Source organism: Calypte anna, chromosome 17 (genome assembly GCF_003957555.1).
Source record: "Calypte anna isolate BGI_N300 chromosome 17, bCalAnn1_v1.p, whole genome shotgun sequence".
Taxonomy (NCBI): Eukaryota; Metazoa; Chordata; class Aves; order Apodiformes; family Trochilidae; genus Calypte; species Calypte anna.
In genome coordinates, this window is record NC_044262.1 from 642,008 (window position 1) to 668,353 (window position 26,346).

Here is a 26,346-nt window from a genome sequence, read left to right on the forward strand (position 1 = left end):
CTCAGCCTTATGAGACTTCCCTCTCAATTTTAACTCTCTCAGCTTTTTCATTTCTCCTTAAATGAACATTTCTGCAATACTTTAATAATTTTCACAGCCTTCCATCTAAGCTCTCATGCCCAAACTTTATTCAAGGGTGCTAGTTCAGGATGTTTGAGATGGGGAATTAAGCCAAAAGATTGAACTATCTTTCAGTTTATTCCTTTTTTTTTTTTTAACTGAAAAATCATCTGAGCTCTCCAGTTCAAGTTCTTTTTAAAGTCCTCTTTGAACCAGAACCAAACTACATCCAGCTAAGTATTTCTGATGATCAGTTTAGTTCAAGAGCTCTTCAGCATAGGGACATTTTTTAGCTGAAAAATCTTGGTCTCCTCCAAGCAGCTCATTTCTGAGCTTTGCTCCTTTACCTCTACACCAGATATATATATATATATAACAGCTATAACAGCAACTAAGTATGTAATGCTTCCCACCTCCAGAGAAGAACAAGCAGCAAGATGTCCACACTACCCAATTCCTAAGGCATGATAAGACTCATCCAAAATCCCCTTCCTACCTGCAGTCAGTCTCTCCCCATGGCACAGCTGATCCCCTCACAAGGGGCAGCATTTCCCTGGCACCAACTTCCTTTCAAGAGCCATAAAAAGCTGGAAATGGACACAAAAAGCTGGACAAATGGACTTGTCATCCTGGCTGGTCTGTGACAAGGAATCACAACTCCCCTTCCCTTGGGGTGGGCACCTTTACATCTTCCCAGCTTCAGGGTCCATGGGCTGGGAGATGCAAACACCCTCTGATGGGGCTCAGCACCCCCCTCCTTGTGAGCAAAAAGCTTCAGAGGGGCATAAACAAGGCCCAAGGTGGAAATCTGATGAAACTGTTCTTTCTTTGGAGAAAAGCTATTTTTCCATGCCTCAACTTCCTGGCATCTTGTTGTGCTGCACCATCATTTATCAGTGCACTTACCAGGTACCCAATACCTCGCAGTCATTTCTAACAAAGCAAGAGAGGAGCACATCAAGCTCATTATCTGCTTGCCCTTGAGAAGTACCCTGACCTGAAACCTTCCCTTGTGCTGCCACCAGAGCAGATCCATGCTTCAAGGAGAACTTCTGCCAGGGAAGAGCTGTCCCCACCTCTGAGGCTCTGTGACCATCTGCAGCCTGCCCCAAAGCACAGCCCTGGGTCCTCCTCTGCTCAGGAAAATCTCTTTTTAATTTAGCAGCCAGCCACACAATTCCACCCCCCACCTGCTCAACCCAACCTGCCCAAAACCAACCCACAAAAGCCACCACAAGTCACCCTGCCCCCCAGACCCCAGCCCTAATTAACACTCCATGGGCTCAGCATGGCCCAGAACCCTCTTTGGTGGGTGGAACAAGCCCAAAGGGAAAGAAAATTCCAGTCTCAAGGAACCTGCAGAGACCCCACTGAGCAAAGCTGGCTGTGATGGTGCAGAAAAAGAAACGGGGACATTTTCCAGAGTGGATTCAGAGCCCCCCAATCCTTCCTCCCTGTCCAGCATCTTCTCCTTTGAAGGAAAATGCTTTTTTAGCTCCCCAAGAGCCCAGACAGCCAAGACACAGAAAATAGAAGAACTTCAAACTATTTTTGACTGTTCAAACTGAGACCTCACACGCCCTCTTCCTTGCAGTTACTAATCACTCATTTTCTCTGCCTCCAAAAGAAAAGAAAAAAAAAAGTGGTTCCTTGCCTGCCCTCCATCTGCCCCTCAGCTCCTGCTGCCCCACACATCAGCCAGGTCTCTGGTTCACACTTTGCAGCCTTGCAAACAGGGAAATTCTCTTGGCCTTCTCCATTTTTTTTTTTCACCTGCTTGAGTTTCAGAACCACCCTTAGCTTTCCTGAGCCAGCAGATATCCACCCATCATGGGAGCATAACTGAAACTGAAAACAAGGATTAGCTCCATAAAAACCTACAGAGGCTTTGCTCCTGGCATGACTCATGCAGGATGCTCACAGCAATCAGCCTTCATCCCTCACCACCCATACTGTACAGCCCTGCACAGAGCCTCCCTCCTTCTGCTGACAGATAATCAGGAGGAGCTTGGGGCCTCTCTAAGTATCCATTTTCCCAGCTCCTGTTGCTGCTCAGCTTTGCTTTCTAGCACAGAAGTGCTGAATGTTCCACCTTGGAAGAGCAGAGGGAAATCTGCATATCCCTGCACCTATTCCCTCACTGTCTGGAACTAAAATGTATTAAATAAAAAATAATAAAATCACTGAGCATACTGTTTGAAGTGATGTTGGCAGGGCATCCGAGGGGGTTTATTTCATTGCAGTTTTGCTTCTTGAATTATCTTTCTCTGGCTGTTTGTGGGTTGCAAGCTGGAAGGGCTTTGGGGAGTAAGGAGGAGTCGGTCACACAGGACTCTGTAATTTGGCCACCCCTGTCTAAGGATTTTGGACACAGAGGAACATCTGTGTGGAAACAATGCTGGGACCTCTGGGTAGAGCTCAGCCTGGAGAAGGCTCCAGGGAGACCTCAGAGCATCTCCCAGTGCCTGGAGGGGTCCAGGAAAGCTGGGGTGGGACTTTGGGCATGGAGGGATGGGATGAGGGGGAAAGGCTTTAACCTGGCAGAGGGGAGACTGAGGTTGGACATGAGGAAGAAATTCTTTGGTGTGAGGGTGATGAGCCCCAGGGTGCCCCCAGAAGCTGTGGCTGCCCCATCCCTGGCAGTGCTGAAGGTTGGATGGGGCTTGGAGCACCCTGGGCTGGGGGAGGGGTCCCTGACCATGGCAGGGGTGGCACTGGGGGGGCTTTCAGGTTCTTCCAACCCAAACCAGTCTGGGGTTCTATGATATTTGACAGAACCTCAAGCAGACATCCCCTTCTCCAATATTCCCAGGGTCACATCTCCCCCCTCCAGCCCACCCTGGAGGAAGGGATGCCTGGAACTGAAAGCTGAGGAGCCCTGGGGCTGGGGCACAGCCCAGGCTGGGTGGTTCCTCTGCCTCCCCCTCTGCCAGCATCACTGCAACCACGGCTGCTGCTGCTCCTCACACAGCACCCCAGGAATAGCAACTGGGGCTGCCCACGTGCTGAGATGAGCCTGGTAACCAGCAGAGCTAACAGAGAGGATGAACAGGGCTTTATTATCCTGCTAAATGTGTTACCTTTCAAGTTATTAACATCACCAGGAGCTGGGAGCACATTTCTCAGTCATCCAGACAATCAAGATAATTCAAGCTCCTGTACTTTGTTCCCGACAGCCCGAGCCATCAGGAACAGCAGAGACCTTGTGCACATCATTTGGCAACTCCAGGCCTGGCACATGCTGTCCCACCCAGAGATCCAGTCAGCTGGTCCAACTGGCTCAAGAAAACACCAGGACTCTTCAAGAGTCTTTAATCCAGGCTGACTGAAAGCCAAAAAAAAAAAAAAAAAAGGGATAAGCAGCACCTTTTCTTGTGGTATGAAATGAAACCCATCACCGAGGGTGTGCTAAAACCAAAAGTATAAACAGGCTCAAAAACTCAACCATGGAAATCATCTCCATCATTTAAAAGCCATCAGACCTGTGGGTTTTAATCCTCAAAAAAAATAGATACATAAATTTTAGGGATTGGGAAGGCAAGGATGGTTTTATCCATTCCTTGTTCTCCATCCCTCCCCTGTTTCACCAGCTCCAGCCAGAGGGAAGGTTTGGTTTAACCCAGCACAGCAGCTCCTCAGAACCTTGCATCCCAAGCCCAGGACACCAGGAGAAATTTTCTCATGGGTTCCAACAGAAACCTGTCTGAACCCTCCAGGCCCTCAGGGCTCCATCCACCCTCACCTGAGGGTTTTGGTTGTCAGGAAGGACTTTGCTCCCCAGAGCACTGAGGTTTCCACCCACAAGAGGCTGCAGTCAGAGAGTAAAAAAAATCCCTTTTCTCCTCCCTTGGGAAACGTGCACCCAGAGCATCCAGTCCCCAGCCAGTTGAGAAATTCCATTCTTTTGAGTATGATTTAGAGCTGCTAATGGGTGATGCCATCCCTGGGGTGAATGCAATCCCATCTAAATGTGACCATGAGCCATGGAGCAGGTACAGAACACACGTGTGTCCCCACAGCAGCCACAGCCACGCAGGGCAGCTTTCCCCAGCTCCCATCTGCAGCTGGAAGAGCTCCCACGAAATGACAACAACAATTTCAGAGGAAAGAAATTCTTTCAAGGAGCAGGAATCTATTATTTTCCCAGGCCTCTATTATGAGCAAATCAGCATGTTGCCTTAGAAGGGAACAAGAGAAAGACAGCAGAGCCTTGCTGGGGAGTGTTTGCTGGAACAAACCAAGGTATCTCTGGGCCTCTGTCTGTTCAGCTCCTGTTCAGCTCAATAGGATATTGATCCTGGCTGCATGCAACACAGCCCTGGCTTATTTTCTGATTAACAGGTTCTGCTGTCTGATTTTGACAAACAAAATGTCCATCATTGCGGGGAAATAAATATATATATTTAGCAATAATCTCAGTGTGTGGGCACTGAGCAGTGAAAAAAAATAAGAAAAAAAGAAAAAAGAGGTGGAAAGGGTTAGTGTGTGAGCCCTGTCATATTTACATAAGGCCAAGTGCAATAAAGGTAGAGCCTTCTTCCACAGCCTCCTCCCAAGCACACCCAGACACTGGCTGCCCTTCTTCCTATGGAGACAGCTCAGGAGAGCAGAACTGCTCTTTGCTTATGGGTTTTTAGCTAAAAGCTGCAAATGAGATCAGATTTTCTGACATTCACCATTTGCCTTCAGAAAAACGTGCACTCAGCAGGATGAGCAGGTACACAGCCCTGTGTGGGGCATCAGGAAAGGCATTTCCCTCATCTCTTGTGTTTGCACAAAAAAAGATTAAATGAATAAAAAGACATTTAAATCCCTCTAATATTGAAGATCAGTGTGAAACCGAGCTCAGGTACAGAATGTTGCTCACTGCCTGGGACACACAAGGGACATTTTCAAGTAGAAGTCTTGCACATATGGAAAGGAAAGCTTTTGACAGGGCAGTAAAATGATCTCTCAAAACCTGATGTCCTACCTATCTATATTTATAAGGACACATTAAGTGCAAGTTTAGCACTGCCCTTCTTTATTATTCTCTAACAAATTACAGAGCCTGCTTGATCAGTTCCTGAAACACACAGATCTCAGAGCACCTTCCACAGAAATGAAGGTCCCACTGTGTGTCCCCCCTGTGCAGCCCTTTCCTGGGGAATCAGCCGGGTTTGTCAGCAGCAAATGTTCTCCCTCAGTGACCTGCCCTTAACATCTGGATGTGGAGGTGCCAGGAGGGTGCCTGGCTCCAGCAAAAGGCCTTGTTCAGACACCCCCCTTCTTGTTACCCAAAAGAGGGCAGAGGAAAAGGGTTCCTGGCCAGAGAAGGAAGAGGAGCTCCTGCTTCCTAGCACAGAGCCATGGCAACACAGGAGTGAGCTCTGAGCACAATGAGGCTTTATTAAAATCAGAGCAAAATAAAACAAGCTACAGAGAAAACACTAATTCAACCCCCTGGGTGAAGCTGCAGAGCTTTTGGGGTTGTTTCTCTACTCCAGGTCCCTTCCCCTCATTACTGGGCTTGGAAACACAGCCCCAGGTTCAGGAAGGTGTTTATCTACCCAAGCAGAAGAATAACCAAGTTACTGTCAGCAGGACCTCCCCAGCCACCAAAACCTGGGCACCAGCTCAAGTGAGTTGCTAGATCCATCCCTGGAATAGAGGATTAGAGGTCTGTGGAGTTCCTCAGATGACTCCTGGAGCTGATGTCTCTCAGCTGACACTTTCCTCCCCTGCGTGTCCTGCCTGCTGGTGACCCCGTGGGCAACAGGATTTCCAGCCAGCCCAGAGAGTGTCAGCCCTGGAAACAGCAGCTGTGACAGGGACAGGGTGGCTCTTCAAAAGGAGGTGGCACCAGGGTTCCTGAGCACAGCTGCCTCACCAAGCCAAGAGTAGATCAAACCAGGCTGCAAACAGCAAGCCCAAGGAAAGCCCCACCAGGAGATGGTGGTATCACACCTCTGCAGCCGTCACATCTACAACTGGTGCTGATCCCACCAGTGGGACAGACACAGCCCTCAGGAAACTGCCACAAAACTTGGAATGTCTCAGTCCCAGCCGGGCAATTTAAGGGGGGGAAAAAGAATAAAAATTAAAAATAATAAAAAATACTCTATTTTGATTCTTGGCCTGCGTTTCTGAAAAAGCCAGTCCAAAACATGCCTAAACAAATAGCAATATGGCTGTAATTCAGGAAAGCTTTTATGTATAACCTTAACTTTAAGCACAGAACCACTGGAGTCAGCTGAATTCAAACGTGTACTTGAATGCTTTGCTGAAGGATAAATCAAAGCACAAGCCAAAGCCCTTCCCAGAATCAGAGCCTTGAGTTTGCATTATATATATATATATATACATACACACACATATATATTTGAACACAGAGAGGGGCATAACACTAAGAACCAGAACATACCATTGCCATGAATAATTGTAGCATCTGTGCTCATTCTCTTTTCATCCTCATACTCCCCTTATGCTTCCAAGTATGGAAATCCCATTCTCCTCGTGGCTCCAGTCAAGTTCCTATTGATTCAATACCCAGCCCCAGCAGCAGGAGAACCAAGCCCTGCATATTTATTTTCTTCCTCTCAATACATAAAGAATTCCCTTTGGCATCTCAATTGCTGCATCACATGGTACTCTGAATGCAAATAGAATTAGGGTGATAATGCAGCTAATGAATACACTTCTGTACAGATGCAGCTTTGCCCACCAGCACCTACTCCACCCCACTGACAGGGGACATTTCAGCTGCTCACACGGAGTGGCAGGGAAGATGTGCAAGGTGAGTGCATATCAATAGAAAGAGCCAGACTGCAGACTTCAGAGGAAAAAACTACTTGAATTCCTTCCAAAATGAAGGCTGCAGGATCAGGACCCCACAGAGACCTTTGGAACATTTCCTTTGGAGTTTTAAAGCACAAGTTGACCCCGAGTGTTACTAAAGGTTTGTGTTTTCCTTATACACATTTATACAACCAGATTTAGAAACTGTTGCACCGTAGAACAAACAAATTGTGAGGTTTGCAGGACAGAAACGAGTGCTAACATTTCAAATGCAGGTACAGAAGGCCCAGGCCACGTTTTCAGCTCCATTTTTTTGAGCCACACACCCACACACCCCCTTGATTTATTTTTGGAGAAGTGATGTCTAGCAGACCAAACCCATCCCTGCAGAAAAACCCCACCAGTTGCAATAGGCTAAAAATGAGCTGCATTGGGTTTGTTAACTCACTCCATGTTGACTTCTGAAATGAAGATAAATTGATTTGGTACTGAGAACCCACAAAGTCCAGGAAAAGTCAGTAAGCACCTGGACAAAGTACACACCAGCAGACATACAAATAAATAATCACAAAACCTCTCTTTAGCTGGGTCAAAACCACTTTGGAAGTCACTCGTTCAGCACAACACCCATTACTGAACAACAGTAAGATCAAACATGCAGTTTATCGGTATCAGCTCACTAAAATCTCTCCCATCTCAGCCCACAGACAAAACCAACACAAACCAAAGCAAGGTTGCCCTCAGATTTCAGGCAGGAAGGACTCACCCTGTGAGGACCACAACAAAATCCATCACGTTCCAGCCGTTCCGGAGGTAAGAGCCTTTGTGGAAAACAAAGCCCAGAGCGATGATCTTTATACCAGCTTCAAAACAAAATATCCCAATAAAGTACGGCTCCGTGTCATCCTGGAAGAGAAACAACAGAGGTGTCAGGCCAACACCCACACTTCTGAGAGCAGTACTCATACAAGCTTCAGGCCCTTTCTGGCTCTCTGAGCAGAGCTGAAACCCAAAGGTTTAAGTTTACTGAAATTAAGAGCAAAGAATTTCATTATTATTTCCCTGAAAGTAAGTTTGTTTTTTCACACTGGGAATTATTTGCCTTTATTCTGATGGTTTCACCCCACACTTGCCACCTTTACTCAGTCCTCTGCAGGTACTTTTAATACTGAAACAGAATCAATTTCTGTATTTGTTGTTTCACAGCTGTCAGAGTGCTGAGACATCTCAGATAAACAATAATACCTGAAGGGTTGGACCAAATGATCCTTGAGGTCCCTTCCAACTTTGCCCCGGGGATATATTTAAACTCAAGATCACATATTTCTGTACTTCTTGACACAGAAGAAAACCCACACTTCACAGCCCATCCAGGAAACTGAACCAGGAGGATTTCCTGGGAAGGAACAGTCAGCCCAGCAAGCTTGCAGGCACTGGCAGGAAATTATTTATTTATCACTTATTCCATCAGTTCTGCCTTCATTCCTTCCCCTCCATTTTCTCCCTTGCCTCAGCTGCAGCCTTGCCTGATTATTTTGGTTTTTTGTTTTGTTTTGTTTCCCCCCCTGTGTGTCTGATGGAAGGAGAAAAGCCCATTCCCCTCCAGCAGCAGCCAGGGCTGGGGCTCAGGCTCCAAGGGATCCCAGCTCAGCATCCCAGCTCACCAGCTCAGTCTCCACACTTTTACTAAACCATTCCTTTTTTTTTTTTTTTTTTTTTCCATCTATGGCACCAGCTCCCTCACTCTGTTGGTAGGAATCTCAACACAGAAGCATTCACATTGGGAACGAAGAGGTGGGCAAGGAATGGGAACAAAGCAAGAGGTGAAAGCAATGAGCATCAGCTTCAGAATCACGTTAATTAGCTCTGGCACCTGTAACCACTTTCCAAACATGTCTTAGATCCCTGACTTCATCTGAAGGCAATGGAAGCAAAGCAGCCCTACCCCCAAAAAAAGAAGAAAGCAAACTCCCAAATTAAGAGGTTAGAACCCTCTGTTCCCATGGCTTCAGCCCCCCTGGTCAGCAGAGCCAAAGCCTTCAGCTGCTGTTTGATGTGCAGCTGCTTACATTTTGCAGTTCTACTCATGACAAAAGGTGATTTTGATTCTCTAATGCAAAAAGAACATGAATGTCAAGTCTGGCAGCCACAGTTTTGTTAAAATAATTTATTTTCCTAGCATGGCAACTCTTGCCCCAGCACTGCCCCACAGCCCCAGACCTACTCAGAACACAGGAGCTGTCACAGGCGGCAGCTCCAGCTCCCCACCTCACTGCTAATTATTCCCAGAAAAAGAGCAATAAACAACACTATCAGACCTTTCATGACCTTCAGAAGAAATCCTACCCTAAAAGTCACCTTCCAGCAGCTTCTCCACAGCTAGAGGAAGCCCTGGACTCCAACCCAGAACAGAAGACAGGGAAGAGGGGTCAGAAATCACCCCATAAGATTGTAGAAGTCACCTTACTGCTCCTCTCCTTTGTCCCCACAGAGGAACACCCCAACCACCCAACCCACCTGTTGCTGCTCCAACAAGCTTACAAAACCTTTGCCAAGAACAAATAAACAAACAAAAAACCACAAACAAATACCTTCTTCCCCCATACACCACTCCTCCTTACTCCATCCCTCCCAGGAGCTTTATATCCACTCTCCTCCCACCCCCTGGCCCAATCTGGGTCAGGTACTCTGCATTTGCAGCTCCCAGGCTTCAAGAACCAGGAACCAGGCTTCATGGTTGGCTAGAACGTGTTCTTCCCAAAGCTGGGACTAACCAGAGCTCCTAGGATGTGGGTCAAAGGAGTTCTTGCCAGGTTTGAGGGAAGCAGGAAGGCTCACGGGTGGGCTTGGGTGTTTAATACAAAATAAAATCATCACCTGTAGGGTTGGCAGTGAGTAGCTGGGAAAATGAGGGGGGATAGAAAGCAGGTCCTACCTAAAGCCTGCCTAGATTTACATTGATTTCACTGAAAAATCAGGGCAGTAACAATGGGAGGAAAAGTAAAATTTATGCCCATGGTAAGGCCATGGATGACCCAGCCTGTGCAGTGCTGAAATGACCCTGCTCCTGGCTCAGAAATCCTGCTCCTGGCTCAGAAATCCTGCTCCTGGCTCAGTGCTGCTGCCAGGACACCCTGCAGGCCCTCTGGAGCAGAGGCTGTGCTGCTGCCCGGGTTCAGGAGTGGGCAAGTGGGTGATGATGAGCATCAGTGGGTGTGCTTGGAAGGAGGGTGGAGAATTTGGGCAGCAGCCAGAGCTGTGCCAGCAGGTTGTTTGCTGTGGACACAGCAAAGCTTGAGACTGGGCCAAACACACATTTAATCAATATGTTTCAGATCAGAAACAACGCCGGAGTCTGGAAAGTCATTACTATTCCTAGTCCATGTCCTAGTGTCTTTCCTTGGCCTTTGGATGTGACAACCTTGATGTGTTTGGGTGTGTGAGACTTTGTGCATGCCAAGGTTAATGTGAACAGTTCCTGTATGTCTGCATGAATTAAATCCATTAGTAAAATGCAGGAGCTGTCATGCTGAATGCCTAAGGATAGTTACATTCTGCCCTCACATCAAAAACACCCCGGGGAGCCAACCCCCCCAAGCCCCACAGTGGCCTGGCAAGGAGCATCCTACAGATCCACTGGGGTCTTCACCCAGAGTGTGCCAGAAAATGGATTTCATGTCCTGCAAAGGCTGAGACTGTCAGAATAACCAGTCACCAAAAAAAAACCTGTCACCAAAAGCTTACCAAGCCAGAACATCCACAAAACTTTTCCCCCTCACTACCCCATGGGTCCATAATTAACAAAGACATTTCCCCAGCTCACACAATCCCCTGGGTCTATCCCAAGGGCTTTGTTCACCCCCCCATCTCACCTTGCTGGCCAATCCCAAAACACACAAAATGTGTTTCCCAGCAGAAAGATCAACAGAAACACATGGCTTTGATTTTTTTTAATCTCCTCTCTTCTTGAGCAAAAATAATTCCAACAGGAAGAGGCCAAGGGAACCCAGTGGAGGTGGCAGGCAGGCTCAACAGCTCCATTTCCAATCAGTATCCACTGACCCTGGAGCTCTGTCTGGTTCTGTCACTTCCACACTTTTCCCCATTTCTGAAGAATGAGACTGTGAGAGTTGCCCACAGCTCTGGAACAACCTTGGGAACTGTGGCAACCACCATTCAGAGGCTCGAGCTGTTGGCAGCAAGCCTGATATGACTTCTGTTTGCAGAATTTAATGTCTACAGGTAAAACACATGTATCCCTATTCATACATCCTTTGAATATGCAGCAAGCATTTAGTCTTGAAAGGTGTTCCAGACCATGAAAGGCAGAAGAAAAACCAAACCAAATATTACCCTGTTTTCCTACAGTCATGATAAATGGAAGGATGATTTTGAAGCTATTCTTATATTTTCTTTTGAAATAAGGGAATTGTGCTCATTACCATGAGAGAGCTGAAAGACATATGAACCTAAAAGGTTGCTGAGTTTCTACCACTTCCTGGGAAAATATCACAGAAGTTAATTTGCTGCCACAGATAATTCTCAGCATTTGGCAGTCCCTTCCTCCCTTGGCTCCTAGACAAGCCAAGTTTGTTGCTCTTCTGATCACACTGTAAGGTCCATCACTTCTGCAGTTGGGCAGGGCTGGCTGGAGTGATGAAGCATTCTTGGGAAGATGGGATCAGGAGGTTGGACTTACACTTGTTGTCAGGGACTTATTTTTCCCCATGGCCAGGTCAATGTCCCTGTGTTTACACGTGGGTTTACACAAGCCCTGACGACACGGGTTGGGTGGTGGCTTTTGTGTTAGAGCAGAAACAGTGTCAATAAATGAAGAGAACTCACCAGTCTCTCTGACATGGGTGTCTTGTCTCCATCCGGCAAGTGTTGTTCCAGAGCCAGCACAATGCAGTTGGCTATGATTGTAGCTAAAATCATATATTCAAATGGAGTGGGGACAAGAAGTTAAAGAAGACACCAGACAACACAAGCAGAACCACAGTCAAACCCCATTTCTACCTAACCAGGTACATTAGCCAAGTGTTCCAAGATCTCTCTCATCTTTTTTTGAAGACATTGAGTCCTCCTGACTTCCTCAGTTCTTCCTGGGGTGCCTTGGGAAGAAAAGTTGGAAATTGGCTCTCTGATTTGATAGAGTTAGTGACTTACACAGATTATGAGCTGCTCAAGGGATTCAGGAGCAAGAGAGCAAAACATTCTTGATAATAATTCTTTTAAAATGAGATTGCTAAGCTAAACTGCCCCAAAATATATTATACAGCTGAATGCCATCTGCTGACTTGTTCTCCAGAAATTCCCTGACATTTCACTGGAGCACACAGCGCAGATAAGCAGCGGGCAAGAAAAGTTCCGTTCGGAGCATTATGCAGATCCAACCCATGAATTCCTGCTGGATTGCAATGCCCACTCCTGGCGAGAACAAAATCCTCAGCTCCCTGCCGGGCTGTACTGGGGGGGAAGCAGAGAACCCCGGTACCAGACACCCCCTTGCTCCCGCCATCGCTTCCAGCTCGGAACCATCGAGTCCCTGCGCTCCCAGGGTGGAGCCGCGACGGGGCGGCGGCGAGCTCGGCTCAGCACCGCGGAGAGCTCGGATCGGCACCGCGGAAAGCTCCGCTCAGAACCGCGGAAAGCTCCGCTCAGCACCGCGGAAAGCTCCGCTCAGCACCGCGGAAAGCGCCCGGCCCCGCCCCGGCCTGAGGGTCCGGCTGTGCCCCGCTGCTCTCCGGGTCCCCTCCCCACGCCTCGGGAAAAGCCGCAGAGAAGTCGGGGAAGAAGCAGGAGAGGCCCAGACTGCGTCTGGCCTGGCAGGAGGCGATGCTCTGCCGCTGGCTGCCACCCCAGCTTGGGAGCTTGTTTATCCTCCACTTGAATGCAGGGAAGGAGAAATGGCTGAGGAGGGTACAGCAAACCCTCTCCTTCTGTAATACAGCCAGAGAAATCAATACGTGTGTTTAAGGGGAAGGGAAGTGCATTCACTCTGCTGGTGTATTTTGTCCTCTTAGCCCCTCTAGAAGTGAGAACTGGGGAAGCCTGAAGGGAAGCTGGCTGCTGTGGCAATGGAAAGTGTTGCTAGGAGGCTGGGAGGAGGCCTTGCTGCTGTGAGCTGAGGATTGATAGGTGTGTGATACCAAATGAAAAGAAAACAACCATGCCCCTGGAGATGGGTGGTGTAACGCACTGCTGTACACACACACACACACACACACACACACACGTATGTGCATGCACACACACACTGTACCTACTCCCTGCTGACCTCAGAGAGTCTGCTCCCCCTGTCTCATGGCTTACAGCCCCACTGTGTGCAGCAGCACAAGCAAAGCCCTCCTTTGGGAAGGATCTCTGCAGCTTGCTCGGCCTAGGCACTGGTTCTGAGACACCAACCCCTCTCCCAGCTGAGCAGATGATCTTTCTCTCCATATACTTCCCCCCTCTGCCACACAGCTTTCCTTTTTTTATTTATATATATATATATATATATTTAGTGCAGGCTATGCACCCAGTCAAAATGGCAAGATTCATGTTGATTCTAATGGCTTTGGGAGGGGATGTACTAAAAATCTGGTGGCAACCATGGCGTTAGTGGCATTCACGAGCTACCTTGGCTATCGATGTCCCTACTATCTATGCAGCTTGAACACCAAGGTGTCACCATTTTTATCCCACATTCTCTCATCTATTCAGGGGGAGAAAGTAGAGTTCAAAGGCTCTGAGATGAAAACAAGAAGCAGGATCCATTAAGCCCGAGCCTCACAGAACCCTTCTGCAACTGGCTTAATTGGTAGGCAATGCAAATCCATGCAACTGTCTGGCTCAGCCCTGAGCACCCCCCAAAATGCGTGATGTCTTACACACCCCCCAGCAGAGTCACAGCCCACTCTGCTGCTCCCACAGAAGAAATTCCCTCCCATCCCCAGCTCCATGGCTGTGCGTTATGCCAGGCACACGGCTCCATGTCACACACACCCATAACACGCCCTGGATCACACGGCTACACCACCACCAGACACTCGTTCTGGGCTGACTGAGGGGGTGACTGAAGGAGTGTCTGATCCCCCAATCTCCCCCTCCCCACCTTCCCCACCGTGCCCACACACCCTCCTGGAAAGGATATGGCCATTCTGTTATTCTCTTGGCATATTTCCGTATAACATTATCTTCACTGAAGATGAAGAGGGATCTGTTGACTGTGAAGCAGTTCTGTTTGACAGGGATGGGGTTGTAGAGAGCCATAGTCCTGGCCCTCTGAGCCATCGACTGCTTATACATCCTTTGGCCGGCCTGGGGGCCACCTTGCCGGCTGCTCCCTCTTCCAGCCCCGGCCGGCCCTCCACCTCCATAGCGGGTTGGCAGATCATCCCCGAACCGAGCCATCCTCTCAGTGCACGGAGCCGGGCGCTACAATCCAAACTGGCAGCCGAGGCGAGAGGAAGACGCATCACAGCGCGCAGCACTTCTCCCTCCGGGGGCTTCAGTTGCGGGATCGGGATCGATTGCAGCCAAAGATACCGGTATATTTGTAAAATATATATATATAGAGAGAGAGAAAGCTTCCCCTTCCTCCACCCCCACTTCTTCCCCGCCGCGGGGGCTGCCCGGGGGTAGGAGGAAGGCTCCGGGGCTCCGCTCACCTCCCCGCACAGGTGCCGTCCCTCCGGCCCGGGCTCATGGCGGGGGCTGCGGGGGGGTGGCCGGCTGGGTTCAGGGCTGGGAAGGGGCTGTGCTGCTGCCGTGCCCGCCGCCGGAGAGCTCCGCCGTGCCCAACCCAGCCCAGCCCGGCCCCGGCTCCGGCTCCGGTTCCAGCCCCGGCCCGGCCCCGCCGCATGTGATGCCCGGAGCCAATCGGCCACCGCGGCTCCGCCCGCCCCAGTCACCGGCACCGGGAGGCGGGCGGGGATGCGGGGAGGGATGGAGGGAGGGGAGGGAAGGATGGAGCCGGCCCGGCCACCGCCCACCCCAATAAATACGGCGGAGCGGCGGCCACTCCCCCGGGGCTCCGAGAAAGGAGGGATGGAGCCCCCTCCACCCCCTGCAGCCCTCCGCGCAGGGCTCCGCGGGCGCGCAAAGCCCCAGGTGTGTGTGTTGGGGGGGGACACGGGCGAGGCGGCGCCTGCGCACCGCTGCCCAGATGTGCGCTGCTGAGGTGCTGCTCCCCGGGGGTGTGAAGCCCCCCACCTCTGCGGGGGTCTCAGGGGCCGCTGAGCACCCCAGCTGCCGAAGCCCCCCAGGAGCTGCGCCATCAGGAGCCCCGCGGAAAGCTGGGGACAATAAGGTGGGGGGAGGGTGGGAGTGAAATTGGGGTGCAAGGAGGGTTGGGGGTGAGAGGGTCAGATCCGAGGGGCAGATGCGGGTGGAAGGGAAGGGGAGAGGGATGCAATTCCCCCCCAGCACAGGGGGTTGGTGCAGGGCAGGTCTGAAGCAGCTCTGCGCCCTTCTGGACAACTTACTTTGTTTCTCCTTGGCTTGAATGATGGCTGCGGAGCACTGGATACCTTTAATCCTGTATTTATGGATGAAATCCTTTAATCCTGTTTATTCCAACACTCTCTGTTGCTCCCATCCACCACAAGTCGGGAAACGAACACCTCCCTGTTCCTGGAGCACCTCATGCCAGCAGCCACTGCAGGAGTTTGTGAGAATATTTACATTTAGGCTAAATCTGGGACACAACTATTAACTTTCACAAGGGACACTCCAGAGAAGTCAGGGCTGTCATCAGGGGGACATTTTCACTTCCCCCACAGTAAGGAAACCCTGGACTCTGCTGCTAATGTGTTTTTTGCCTTAGTCATCCAAGCTGTCTCAGTTCAGAATCAACCCACCAACTCGGCAAGTCTGTAGCAATAACATCTGCTGGCTTCAGGAGAGAGGGAGAGGGCTGGAACATCCATAGATGGCATCAGGAAGGGATGGCAACAGCCAGAGGGTGACTCTGGAAGGAATCAGCTTCTTACCCAGGCCTTTGGGATCTGAAGGGCTTTCTCACAGTGCAGCCCAGCCACAAGATCCTCTCGGAGGCAGCACTGGTTGCTGAGGTGAGGCAGGAGCAGCACAAACTCGAGGAATGGGAAAGGAAGGTGGATCACATCCTGCTGCCCTGAGGGGCAGAGCCACCCAGCCAGAAAAACCCTGGGGACAAGGTCAGCAAGGAGAAGCTCCAGTCTGTAGGAACCCCTCCAGTGGAGGTGATGGGAATGATAGGAGAGGACTCACCCTGAACCCCAGATTTGGATAATTTGCAGATTAAATTAAATACTGGAAGGTTTGAGGGAAAGGAAGCTGAAGGCTTTGGCTGCCACCAGCTTGCTCAGGCTCAGGCTCTCTGCTAGACTCCAGCAGACCCTGGGCAGGGATTAAAAGGAGTGTTTCCTCCTGTGAGACTTCACCCCCCAGCACTTCCCAGCTGAACCACTCGGCTGGGTCTCCAGAGAAGCAGTTTCTTTATTCTATGGAGGGACAAGGAGGGTGCAGAGAGCCCACAGCTGATGGCCTAAACAGGGAATGCTCCTTTCTCTCTAGGAAATGCTGGTTTCTCTTTCAAGTTTCCCCTAAAAAACATTCCCATTTTTATCCTCGTTGCAATTTTTTCTATAATGAATTTATCTTTTCATTTGAAAAGCAAGTTTCCCTGAGCTGATTTATTTAGTTGTCAAAATTCTTCACTTCTCTGCTCCTGGTCACTCAATCTAATATATTCTGTAGTCTTACATTTTGCACTGAACAAAATCTGGCTCTTTTCATCAGTAGCCATGAGAAGGGGAATTGCCATTTTCAATAATCCCCCAGCTCTTCTCATGGAAATCAGAATACATTGATTTCCACAAATCCTCATGTCTGCATCCTTCCTTACAACAAGATGGGGGAGGAGACGGGGATGAAAAGTAGGGAAAAAAAAAAAAAAAAAGAAAAGAGAGAGAGGAAAAAAAGTGCTGTCTCCTGCAGCAGATGGTGTTGAGAATCAGGTGAGACTCTGAGCCCTGTATCTCCTCTCTCCTCCCCCAGGTCCAAACTCCCCTACCTGGCAGCACAGTGAAGGCCACAGACAGGAGTTAGGGGGGGGTGTTTGTGACAGCAAGAAAGTTCTGTGAGCACATCCTGAGGATGCTCAGTGCAGCATCAGCTTGCCCTTTGCTCAATCTGCATGCTCAGGGCTTGTTTTGGTTTGGGTTGTTGTTCTTTTTTCACACCATAAAGAAGATCACACAGATCTTAAGCACTGGAAGCCTTAAACACGAGGAAGAGATTGCAATTGCAAGGATTATTTGGCTTTGAAAGGGGAAGCGTTGGGATTTAGAGGGGCTTTTTAAGATTATGAAAAGAGCAGGGGAGTGAAGAGAAAGCTCCAAACGTAGAGCAGTGAGAGGGGTCAGACATCTCTCATCTGCCAGTGCAGGAGGGCAAAGAGCATTTCATGGCTAATTCAGAAAATGGGTTTGGTAATGAGCAACTCCTCCTCCTCAGCCCCAAAGCCAGAGGTGAGCAAATCACCCAGCTCTGCTCCCAGCAAGGAGCTTTCCTCCTCCCTGCTCAGCTCTGCCAGGCAACCAAAGCTCCCCTGGACTTTCACCTCCTTAGGCAGGTGACTGAGTTAATGGAGCAGCACTTCCATCTGGACAGGAAAACCTGAGACAGGGCAGAGAAAATGGGACCACAGAGCAGCTCTGAACCTCTCACCCCACTGGGACACTCGGATCACAGCAAGCACCAGGGGCACTTCTTATTTTCCCTGGCAAAGCAGCTCCCAGGGACCCTCAGGACATTCTGGATGGTTTCTTGTTGCACCACATAAAATTGGATTTCTGACCTGCTCTGCTCCAGGCACATCATCAGATCATTTTGGTTGGAAAAGACCTTTAAGATCCTCAGATCTCATCCTTAAGATGAAAACCCCTGAGGCCCTTAAATCACTGTTTTTCCCCATCTAGAAACATTCTGCACCAAGGCATGCTTTGCTTACCCCTTCCTTTTGTCATTTCCCACCTCCATGGGTTTTGGGATGCTCTTTGTCGAGTGCTCAGATCAACAAAGTTTCAGACCTTCACATGACCTCCAATCCAGCCAAAAAATAAATCTGAGGCAGATTAAAGGTCTGATGAAGTGCTAAATGAGCAACAGCTAATGGGTGGATGAGCTATTAGGATCAGAGCAGGACCCATGCAGCAAGCCAGAATAATAGGAATTTTTTAAAAAAGGAATGGAAGCTCCACAGCCTGCTAAGATCTGAGAGGTTAATGCACAGAGAAAGGGAGGAACACAATGCAAAGCTCTGGAGCTGCAGATTAACTTTCACTTCTCAGAATCTATTGTTGTTATTAAGGAAGATACTGAAAGGCAGAGCCAGGAGCTGGATGCCCTACTTCCACTGCCTTGCACTGGGAGTTGGGGGTTTGTTCTCTTTTAGGCCTTTCAATATCTTCCCCATTTTTTTCCCCAACCTGCAGAGAAATGCAAATTACAACAGTTTGGATAAGCAGTCTGAAAGCTAAAGAGTATTGACAAACAGGGAATCCCCCAGGTTTGAGGCAGGATGGAGCACTGGAAAGCAGCTTGCCTTTATAAAAAAAAAGAGGTTTTTTTGTATCTGTTGGGCATCCTGAGCGAGGCAGAGGGCATCCCAGTGCCTGCACCAGCTCCATTTCCAGTCCAACCAACCCGTTTAGCTTGGGTGCTCGTTGTTTATTCAGCTAATGGTGAAAGTTATGTCCACAGCCGAGCATAAATTAAGTATTCAGCTATTTTACAAGGCACAATAAGTCGGTCAGCCTTAGCCTCAGTAATTAGGGCTTACTGTTTAATTAATCTCTTGTGGCTGCAGACACCATACAGCAATCACTATCACATCTCCCTCTTGGTTTGCACGGTGGTGAAGAGAGACTGAGGAGAAGGAGGGGTTAATCTCGGAGTGCCTCACTGCAAGGGGCTGTTCCCTCTCCCACTGCTGGGAGAACATTCAGGTCAGGAGCCAGCAAAGCCACTCAGGAGACCCTCAGCTGGTGGCCAAGGGACAGGAACCCCAGCAAGGGTCCGGCATCCTCATCCCACATGGGAATCCCCGCCCGTGGGAAGCAGCGGGAGCCCGGAGGATGCGGGGATCCGAGGGCCGAGGGATGCGGGAACCCGGGGGAGGGGATGCGGGAACCCGGGGGAGGGGATGCGGGGATCCCAGACCCAGGGGATGCGGGAGCCTCGGGGAGGGATTGCGGGAACTTCTCGCCGCAGCCTCGGGACTTTTCTGGGGCTCCAGCGCCCTCTGTTCCAGCACAGTCAGAACTGAAATTCCTCTCACCCCCACCGCATCCCAGACAGGGCTGTGGGTGCCAGGGGCAGGGTCCCCACCACCCCCCCATCTGTCACCACCGCTCTGCCCGCACTCAGCAGCCCCCATCCCTCCCTGCTCTGCACAGGAGAGGTTCCCCCCGAAGGAGGAGAGCAGAGATTTCTGCCCCACCGTGGGTCCATCCAGACACCCAGAGGGATGAGGGGAAGATTCTCCCCCATGTGCTGGGTTCCAGCACTGGAACCTGATGCAGGTAACTGGGAAACCCTGTGCAAAATTTCTAAGAATCTTTCAAGACAGAAATGCTAGTGGGTGCAGCCACTTACCCAGGAACAGCTTTGGTGATGCTGCAGAGGTGAACATCTCCACCCAAACCTCCAAACCCCTTGTCCAGATGCTCCTGGAATTCTGGGGCACCTCAAGGTTTTGCTTTTCCATCAGATTTTTCTACACCTCTGAACACCCAGCTCTGCTCATCCCTGAAACCAAGGCAATGCCAAGCCACATCCCAGGCAGCAAACACCAAGGAGCAGACACTTCCCTCCCAGTGACACCCCCAGGAATGGAGCTCCTGAGGCTCTCATCACCGGGCACCATCACCTCCTCTGACCCAGGAGTCCATCCTCGAGCAGGCAAGTTACAGCTGAAGAATAAACCTGACAGAGAGCTCAGAACCCAAGAGCTGTATCCTGTTGGGTTGGGGAAGTTGAGCTGATCCCCCAGATGCCTTGTAGGATCCTCTTTTAGGCACTTCCCTCTCCCCTCATCCCTGTGTTCCCACAGCTCTAACAGCAGTAGAATAAATCAAACGTTGCTGTTTACTTGGCTAGAGACAACTATACATAACTACAGCTGTGCACATATACATGTACAGCATGGCTCTGGGCTCTGTCAGAGCAGTGTTTTAAATAAAGTCAAAAGGAAGCATGGCTCCAGCTGCCATGTGGGAAGGGTCACTTTGTTGGTGACTGAGGATCAAACAGCTGATAAGAAGTTTTGTGTACCTCCAGAATCACCTTGGACATCCAACATAGTTATAACATAGTTATTTCCTCCCCCCCCCTTTTTTTTTTTTTTTTTTTATTTAAATACTGGAGGAAACAACTACTTGGGGAGGAAGAAAAGCTTTGCTACCTCATGTCAGAAGTTCTTCCCCTTAGCACCAATGGAGGGGTGGTGGCTTTTCTCTCCATGACAGATTTGGAGAAAAGAGGGAGTCAAAAACCCCAGGATTCATGACTCCTGTTCCAGAGGCTTCCACAAAACAACCACAGCTCCACAACAGGCAGTGGGGACACCAGAGTCACCGGACCCTTCAGGCAGTGACATTCCAGGTGGCACCAGGGACTGGCAAGTGCTCTGGATAAAACATGATAAAACCCTGCCAGGATCCCTCAGCATCAGGACACAGGGAGGTGGCAGCTCAGGAGCACATCTGAGGATTTATGCACTCAGGACTCTCCAAACATTATTTATTTGCATTACTGAGAGGACTTAATTATTCCTCCTCACATTAGAGGAGCTACTCAGAGCTTCTATTACCAAGAAAATTATTTTAATCAGCCAACAGAGCACATGCCACAACCAAACACTTATGACAAAGAACATCAGATGGTTCAGGAGTTTGTATTCCAGACCCTGGCTGGGTTCAGCTGCCTCTGCCCAAACTTCCTGGGCTGCCCCATGAAGAAGAGAAACTGGCTGAAGGAAGACAAGCTGGGACATGGGCAGTGCTGCAGCAAAGCAAGAAAGTGTGAAATTAGAGGAAGAAGCAGCAGCTGAGAATTTCACATCAAGAACTGGCAAGAAGAGGGGTTAAAAATAATCAATAAAATAAAGCAAAGTAGATTTAAGACCAGGAGGCCCATTTTTTATCTGAGTTTTGGCAGCAAGTGGAGTTCAGTGGTCAGCAAAGGGGCCTGGAAGGTATCTGGCAGCTCTTCATGAGCACTAAACCTCTTGCCAGCTTCTGGAACACAAGCACACCCTCAACATCTCTAAAGCATTTCCATTTTTAACAATTACTTCAAGGCAAAGTTTCAGAAAGTGTTTCTAGCCCAGTGGGATACACGTAAGCACCTCAGCAAGAGGCACCCAAGTCCTGATGAAGTCAGCACTGCCCTCCCTGCAAAGTGCTTCTCATCCCCAGAGCCCCTGAGGACACCTGGGCCATGGATGGAGCTGCAGCCCCCAGAGCTGACAGTGACACCAAGGGCAGGGTGATGGGCCCCATCCAGCCTGCACAGGGACCATATTTGCTATCTGCAGGGTGGGTTAGGGTCAGAAGGTGCCATCCCATCACCCAACACAGAACCCAGAGGTAACAGCAACCCCTCCAGTGCTGCTGGTTGAATCCCTTCCAGTGGGAGTTTCTTGTGAGACAAATAAACTGTCATGATGAAAATCTGTGGGAATCCAAAGGGAGGTCACATGCATGCAAAAAAATATATATATATATTTAAGCCCATGGTTGTCTTCTTCCCAATGAGAAAACAACCCCTGTGCCATTGCTTGGTGTTCTGGGCTCAGCAGCATTGCCTATGGTCTTAAAAACATCAAATCTCTCATGATCTAAGTAAAAAAAAAAAAAAAAAAAAAAAAAAAAGGCAGACCCCACAGTCTCTCTCTCCTTGGAAATCACCCCATCTCAACCTGCTGCAGGACTTGGACCTTTCATGGGGGAAGCAAACCTCAAAGCTGAGGGAGGGCTGGGGGGGGGCATGGCCAAGGCTCCTGCCTTTCATCTCCAGCCTTTCATCTTTCCTTTAACACCCAAGCAGCTCGTGTGATCACCAGATCAAATGCACCTCCTAAATCCTTTCTCAGTTAACTAATCCAGGACCTTCAGCTGCAGCCAGGACTGCTCCTCTCCCCAGGGTCAGTTTTGTTGCACAAGTGCAGCAAAGCAATGGCCTCATCCCCCCCTCCCTCCCCTCCTGCCAAACGATGCTCTTCCAGTTACTCCGTGGTGAAATTCAAATGTACAGCCAACATTTTTAAATACTGGCATCTCTACAAGCTAAAGACAGTAATTATGGCTCCTGAGCATTCAGGGGAGGGAAGTGATCCTCTGCCAGGGAATGGGGCATTTAGGATCTGCTCGACAGCATCTCCTAGAACATGGAAATTAGAGGGATCATCACACGGGTGGAATGGAAATGTTAGAAATGTGCTGGGGTGCTGGTGAGCTGGGTGGCCAGCTCAGCTCCCAGCTCTGTTGCCACCTTCCATCCCCATGGGGCTTGAAGCTACAGAACAGCTCAGCAAGGTCCCACTGAACCACCTTCCCTGGCTCAGAAGGTAATCTCCTCTCTGCCAAAGCAAAAAAATAAAAAACCAAAAAAACCAAAAACCAAACCCAAACCACCTACAGGAGTTTGGAGCTCACACAGACTAAGCCCAAATTTTTGTGCTGAGCAGCAGCTCCCAAAGCTGATCCCATCAGGCTGCATCCTTGCTTCTCCCCTCCTCGCCTTCTCTTGTTATCTACTGAAGACACAGTTGATAATAAAGATTTACTAAGGCTGCCAGGGTGTCAGAGGGCTGCAGGACCCAGCCTGCAATCCAGCAAGTGTTTGGCATCTCTGATCTGGGGGCCTTTCTCCTGGGATGTGAACAAACCCAGCTCCTTAATTAAGTCCTGGGTATTGATTTCATTTTCATCCTATTAACTGCTTTGCCCTACACGTGTTCTCTGCACTCCATAGGATTCCCCTCACCCCCACTTGTGTACATGCACGTGGCAAAGATAAAACAGCTTCATTAGTCCTAGCTACTCTTCAGGCACCACTGTATTTATCTATTTTTTTTTTCTTTAAAGTGCTCATAAAAGAGCCTCCTTGATGGCTCCCAGGCCTGCATCTCTCCAGCAGGGTGAAGATTCGTGAACCAACATCAAGAGCTCTGCTACTGTTGAAAGAGAAGGAAAAAAAGAAAACCCCATTCTGCACAGCCCAGAAAGAAATCAATCATCTGGGTACCCCCTCACCCAGCCTGGAGCAGGGGGTGGGAGCTGGGGGGTCAGGAAAGCAAAAACCCAGAGCTAATGCCATATGCCAAGGCTTGATATTGAGGCTGGGGGGCTGGGAGGGGGCTTGGGGTTTCTTTGTTTGTTTTTTTGTTTGGTTGGTTTGGTTTGGTTGTTGGTTTGGTTTGGTTTGTTTGTAAAAGAGCCCCAGTTTGTCCTCAGACACTGAGCCCCCGCAGAGCCCCGGCAGCCCAAGGTGAGGTCTGAGTCCCCTGGATCTGGGAGCTGCTTTTCCTGCTAAGGGGAAAAACCAAAACTTGTTTTGTGTGTCCCCCCAACACAAAAGGGAGAAAGCCTCAGCAGTGAGAGGAGTGAGACAAATGTTGAGTCAGAGAATGAAAATGGAGAAAAAGTAGAAAAATAAGAAAAAAGTGGAGAAAGACGAGGTGAGCAAGCAGGAAATCAGCATTTCCCACTGTGCTGGGAGAGACAAGCACTGCAAGAGCTGAGAGCTCAGACTGTGTCCTCCAAGCAGCTCCTGACCTTACACAACCAGGCAGTCCCTTGACCCAAATAATTCATCAGCAAAACTCAAGCTCTGCACAAGAAATGAAAATAACCAAGGGAGAAGACTTGGTTAGGCAAGTGAATGGGGCAGGCATGGAAAAAAAACCCCAACAAAACAATGTTCAACTCTTCAGTGTAATTTTTTTCTTTTTAGGATGTCAAAGAAGGGACTGGAGGAGTGAGAGGTGGCTGGGAAGCTGAGGGCAGATGCTCCCTGCAGAAATCAGAGCTGGCAGAGCTGTGGTGAGGAGAAAACCCAGACAGGTTGGTCAGGACTTCACTGCCCTACCCAAACTTCTGGTGTTTGGGCTCCCTTGGGTTTTGAGCTGAAATCCCAGGAATTTCTGACACTCAGAGCCATGAGGAACAACGTCTGCCATCCAAATCTGGGAAGTGGCCTGGAGAGCAGCTGGGTAAGCAGAGCAGCCTTGGGCTCTTCATACCAAGGGCAACTGCTTAAAAGGACAACAAAAAATGATCAATAATCTGCACAGTGAATTTCACGTCCTCAAGCCTGAATACCTGCTAGCTTTCAAAAGCATGGTTGAGTGCCAAAGACTTCTGGTAAAGCTCCACATTTGGATCTGGGTTGTTTTTCCAGAGCAGAATTGAGTGAGATAATTTGCCCAGCTCCAGGCAGGGCTGGGATGTTTACTCTGATTTCAGAATTAGCTCAAAACTGGTGACACGTGCCAAGTGAAGTGGCAGCAAGGGCTGACTGTGCAAGGGCTATCTGGGCTCTATTTCAGAGTCCAGATTTTTCTTTCTGTTTTGCTTCAATAAATAAGGCTCAGGAGGAGTGAGCCAGCATGTCCCCAGGTTCAGCAGCACAGAGAAGAAGTCACCAGCACAGAGCACTCACTGTTGCTGCAAGAGCATCCCAGCTCTGTAGAGCTTTTACCAAGCAGCACTTACTGCAACCAAATCAGCAAGAAAGGCCTGGACACGGTTAATTGAAATTATTTATCCATATTGTTTTGTCTTTCTCCCCCTCTCCCTGGCATAATGTTTTCTAAATTGAATTCCTTTAACAGAATCCAATACGCAGCAAAACTCTTGTTCCAGAGAAATGAAACATCTCAGCTCTGGCTCATTCCCTCCCTGGGGCCGGGGGAGCAGCAGCTCTCAGCCACCCCTTTTCTCACCCCATCTTCTGCCCAAAAGCAGCAGCAGATGAGTTTCCTTCACTCTGTCCACAGAGCAGCAAGGACAGAGGAGCACAGACCCAGAGCATCCCTGGGCAGCTGCATCTTCCAGGGAGATTTGCATTTAACCAACCCCCACAGCCCTCATCTGACTTTTTTATTCCACGCCATCTATGAAGCATTAGGGAGATGTGGCAAATAACTGGGAAAAGATCATTTTTTTCCCTCAGCCAGCAGACCTGGGAAGCAAAGCACCACCCAAGGCCAGGGGGGGGTTTACCCACAGGGTTTCCACACCCAGGGCAAATGCCCAGGCAGCAAACAGCATCTTCAGGCAACAGCAGAGAGCCTGGCAAGGGATGTTCCAAAAACCAGAGCTGAAACATCATGGTAAAAAGCTGAAACTGGGCACAGAGAAACCATCTGAAAATATATATCTGCCTTAAAAAATGGGGCCAAGCTTGGTCCTCCTATAAACCAGCATTACAGCAGACTATCTCCCCCCATCCCTTCCCAAGAGAGACCCCAGAGCCCCAGCTTTCTGTGAATGTTCACACAGGACCAGGAGGGTCTCCTCTCCCAGCACCCAGCCCAGCAGCACCCTCAGTGCTTGTCCGTGGCTTTGGGGGAGGTTTGCAAACACCCAGAGACAAGTCAGGGGGAGAAAGGACCTCACAATCCCCTGGGAAGTTTTATGCCCATTTTCCTGATGGGAAACTGAGGCAAAGAGATCTTCCCACTCCTGAGAAGATGCAATGCATGGAGAGATGGGTAGGAGGATCCAAACCACAACTTAAAGCATGCAAACTCCTTAACACATCCATGGGGGGGGCAAGGACAGAGGGGGTGAAGAGGCAAGGATTGCTCAGCCACCCCAGGCAGAGCAGGGAATGTCCCTGGCTCAGAGCTGGGCAAGGATTCAACACAGGGATTGGTACCAAGTGAAATGCAGGGGTAGCTTAGGCATGAAGTGCATCAGCACAGTGGCCTGAACCCATTTTTCCTCCCAGTTAATTCCTGCAGTGTGGCACCTTCCCACCAACACATCGGGTGCTGGTGCAGAGCATCACAGATCCCTCCCCTGGGTCACCCATCCCAAGGCCTCCAGCATCCCACCTGCTGCCAAACTCCAACCACTCCCCGGGCCCCTGGGAGCTTGGCAGGATGGGCAGGAAAGCAGGGGGAGAACACAGAAAATCCTCAGCAAAACAAAATGCTCTCGTGCCATAAAAGTTCCTGAACTTCTTCCAGCTTGTCCCTGTCAGAGGGACATCCATAACAAAAATGAGAATATTCTCCCCTCTCCTCTTTTCCTCCTTAGCACAGACATTTTGCTAACATTGCAGCCCATGGTTGCTCTTCACAAATTCCCCAGCAATTTATTCCAGCTATTTTCCTCCAGCAGCTGCACAACTGGAGGGAAATTCACTTCCCAGCAGAGGCAGGAGGAAAGGATATTCATCTTATTATGTCTGGGCAAAGCTTATCTGCCTGTTTGCTGTTCAGGGTTGTACTTACAGAGCACAACA

The 26,346-nt window shown here is 49.5% G+C and overlaps 1 protein-coding gene across 1 annotated transcript in view; it reads right to left on the reverse strand.

Moving 5' to 3' along the window:
- The window catches only part of CACNA1B (calcium voltage-gated channel subunit alpha1 B), a 199,011-nt gene extending 184,776 nt beyond the window's left edge, over window positions 1-14,235 (reverse strand). Inside the window, 3 exon segments of the mRNA XM_030461487.1 lie at window positions 7,604-7,743; window positions 11,683-11,788; window positions 13,976-14,235. Of these exon segments, the coding sequence (XP_030317347.1) occupies window positions 7,604-7,743; window positions 11,683-11,788; window positions 13,976-14,235 (506 nt within the window).
- Window positions 14,236-26,346: the final 12,111 nt, after the last annotated feature.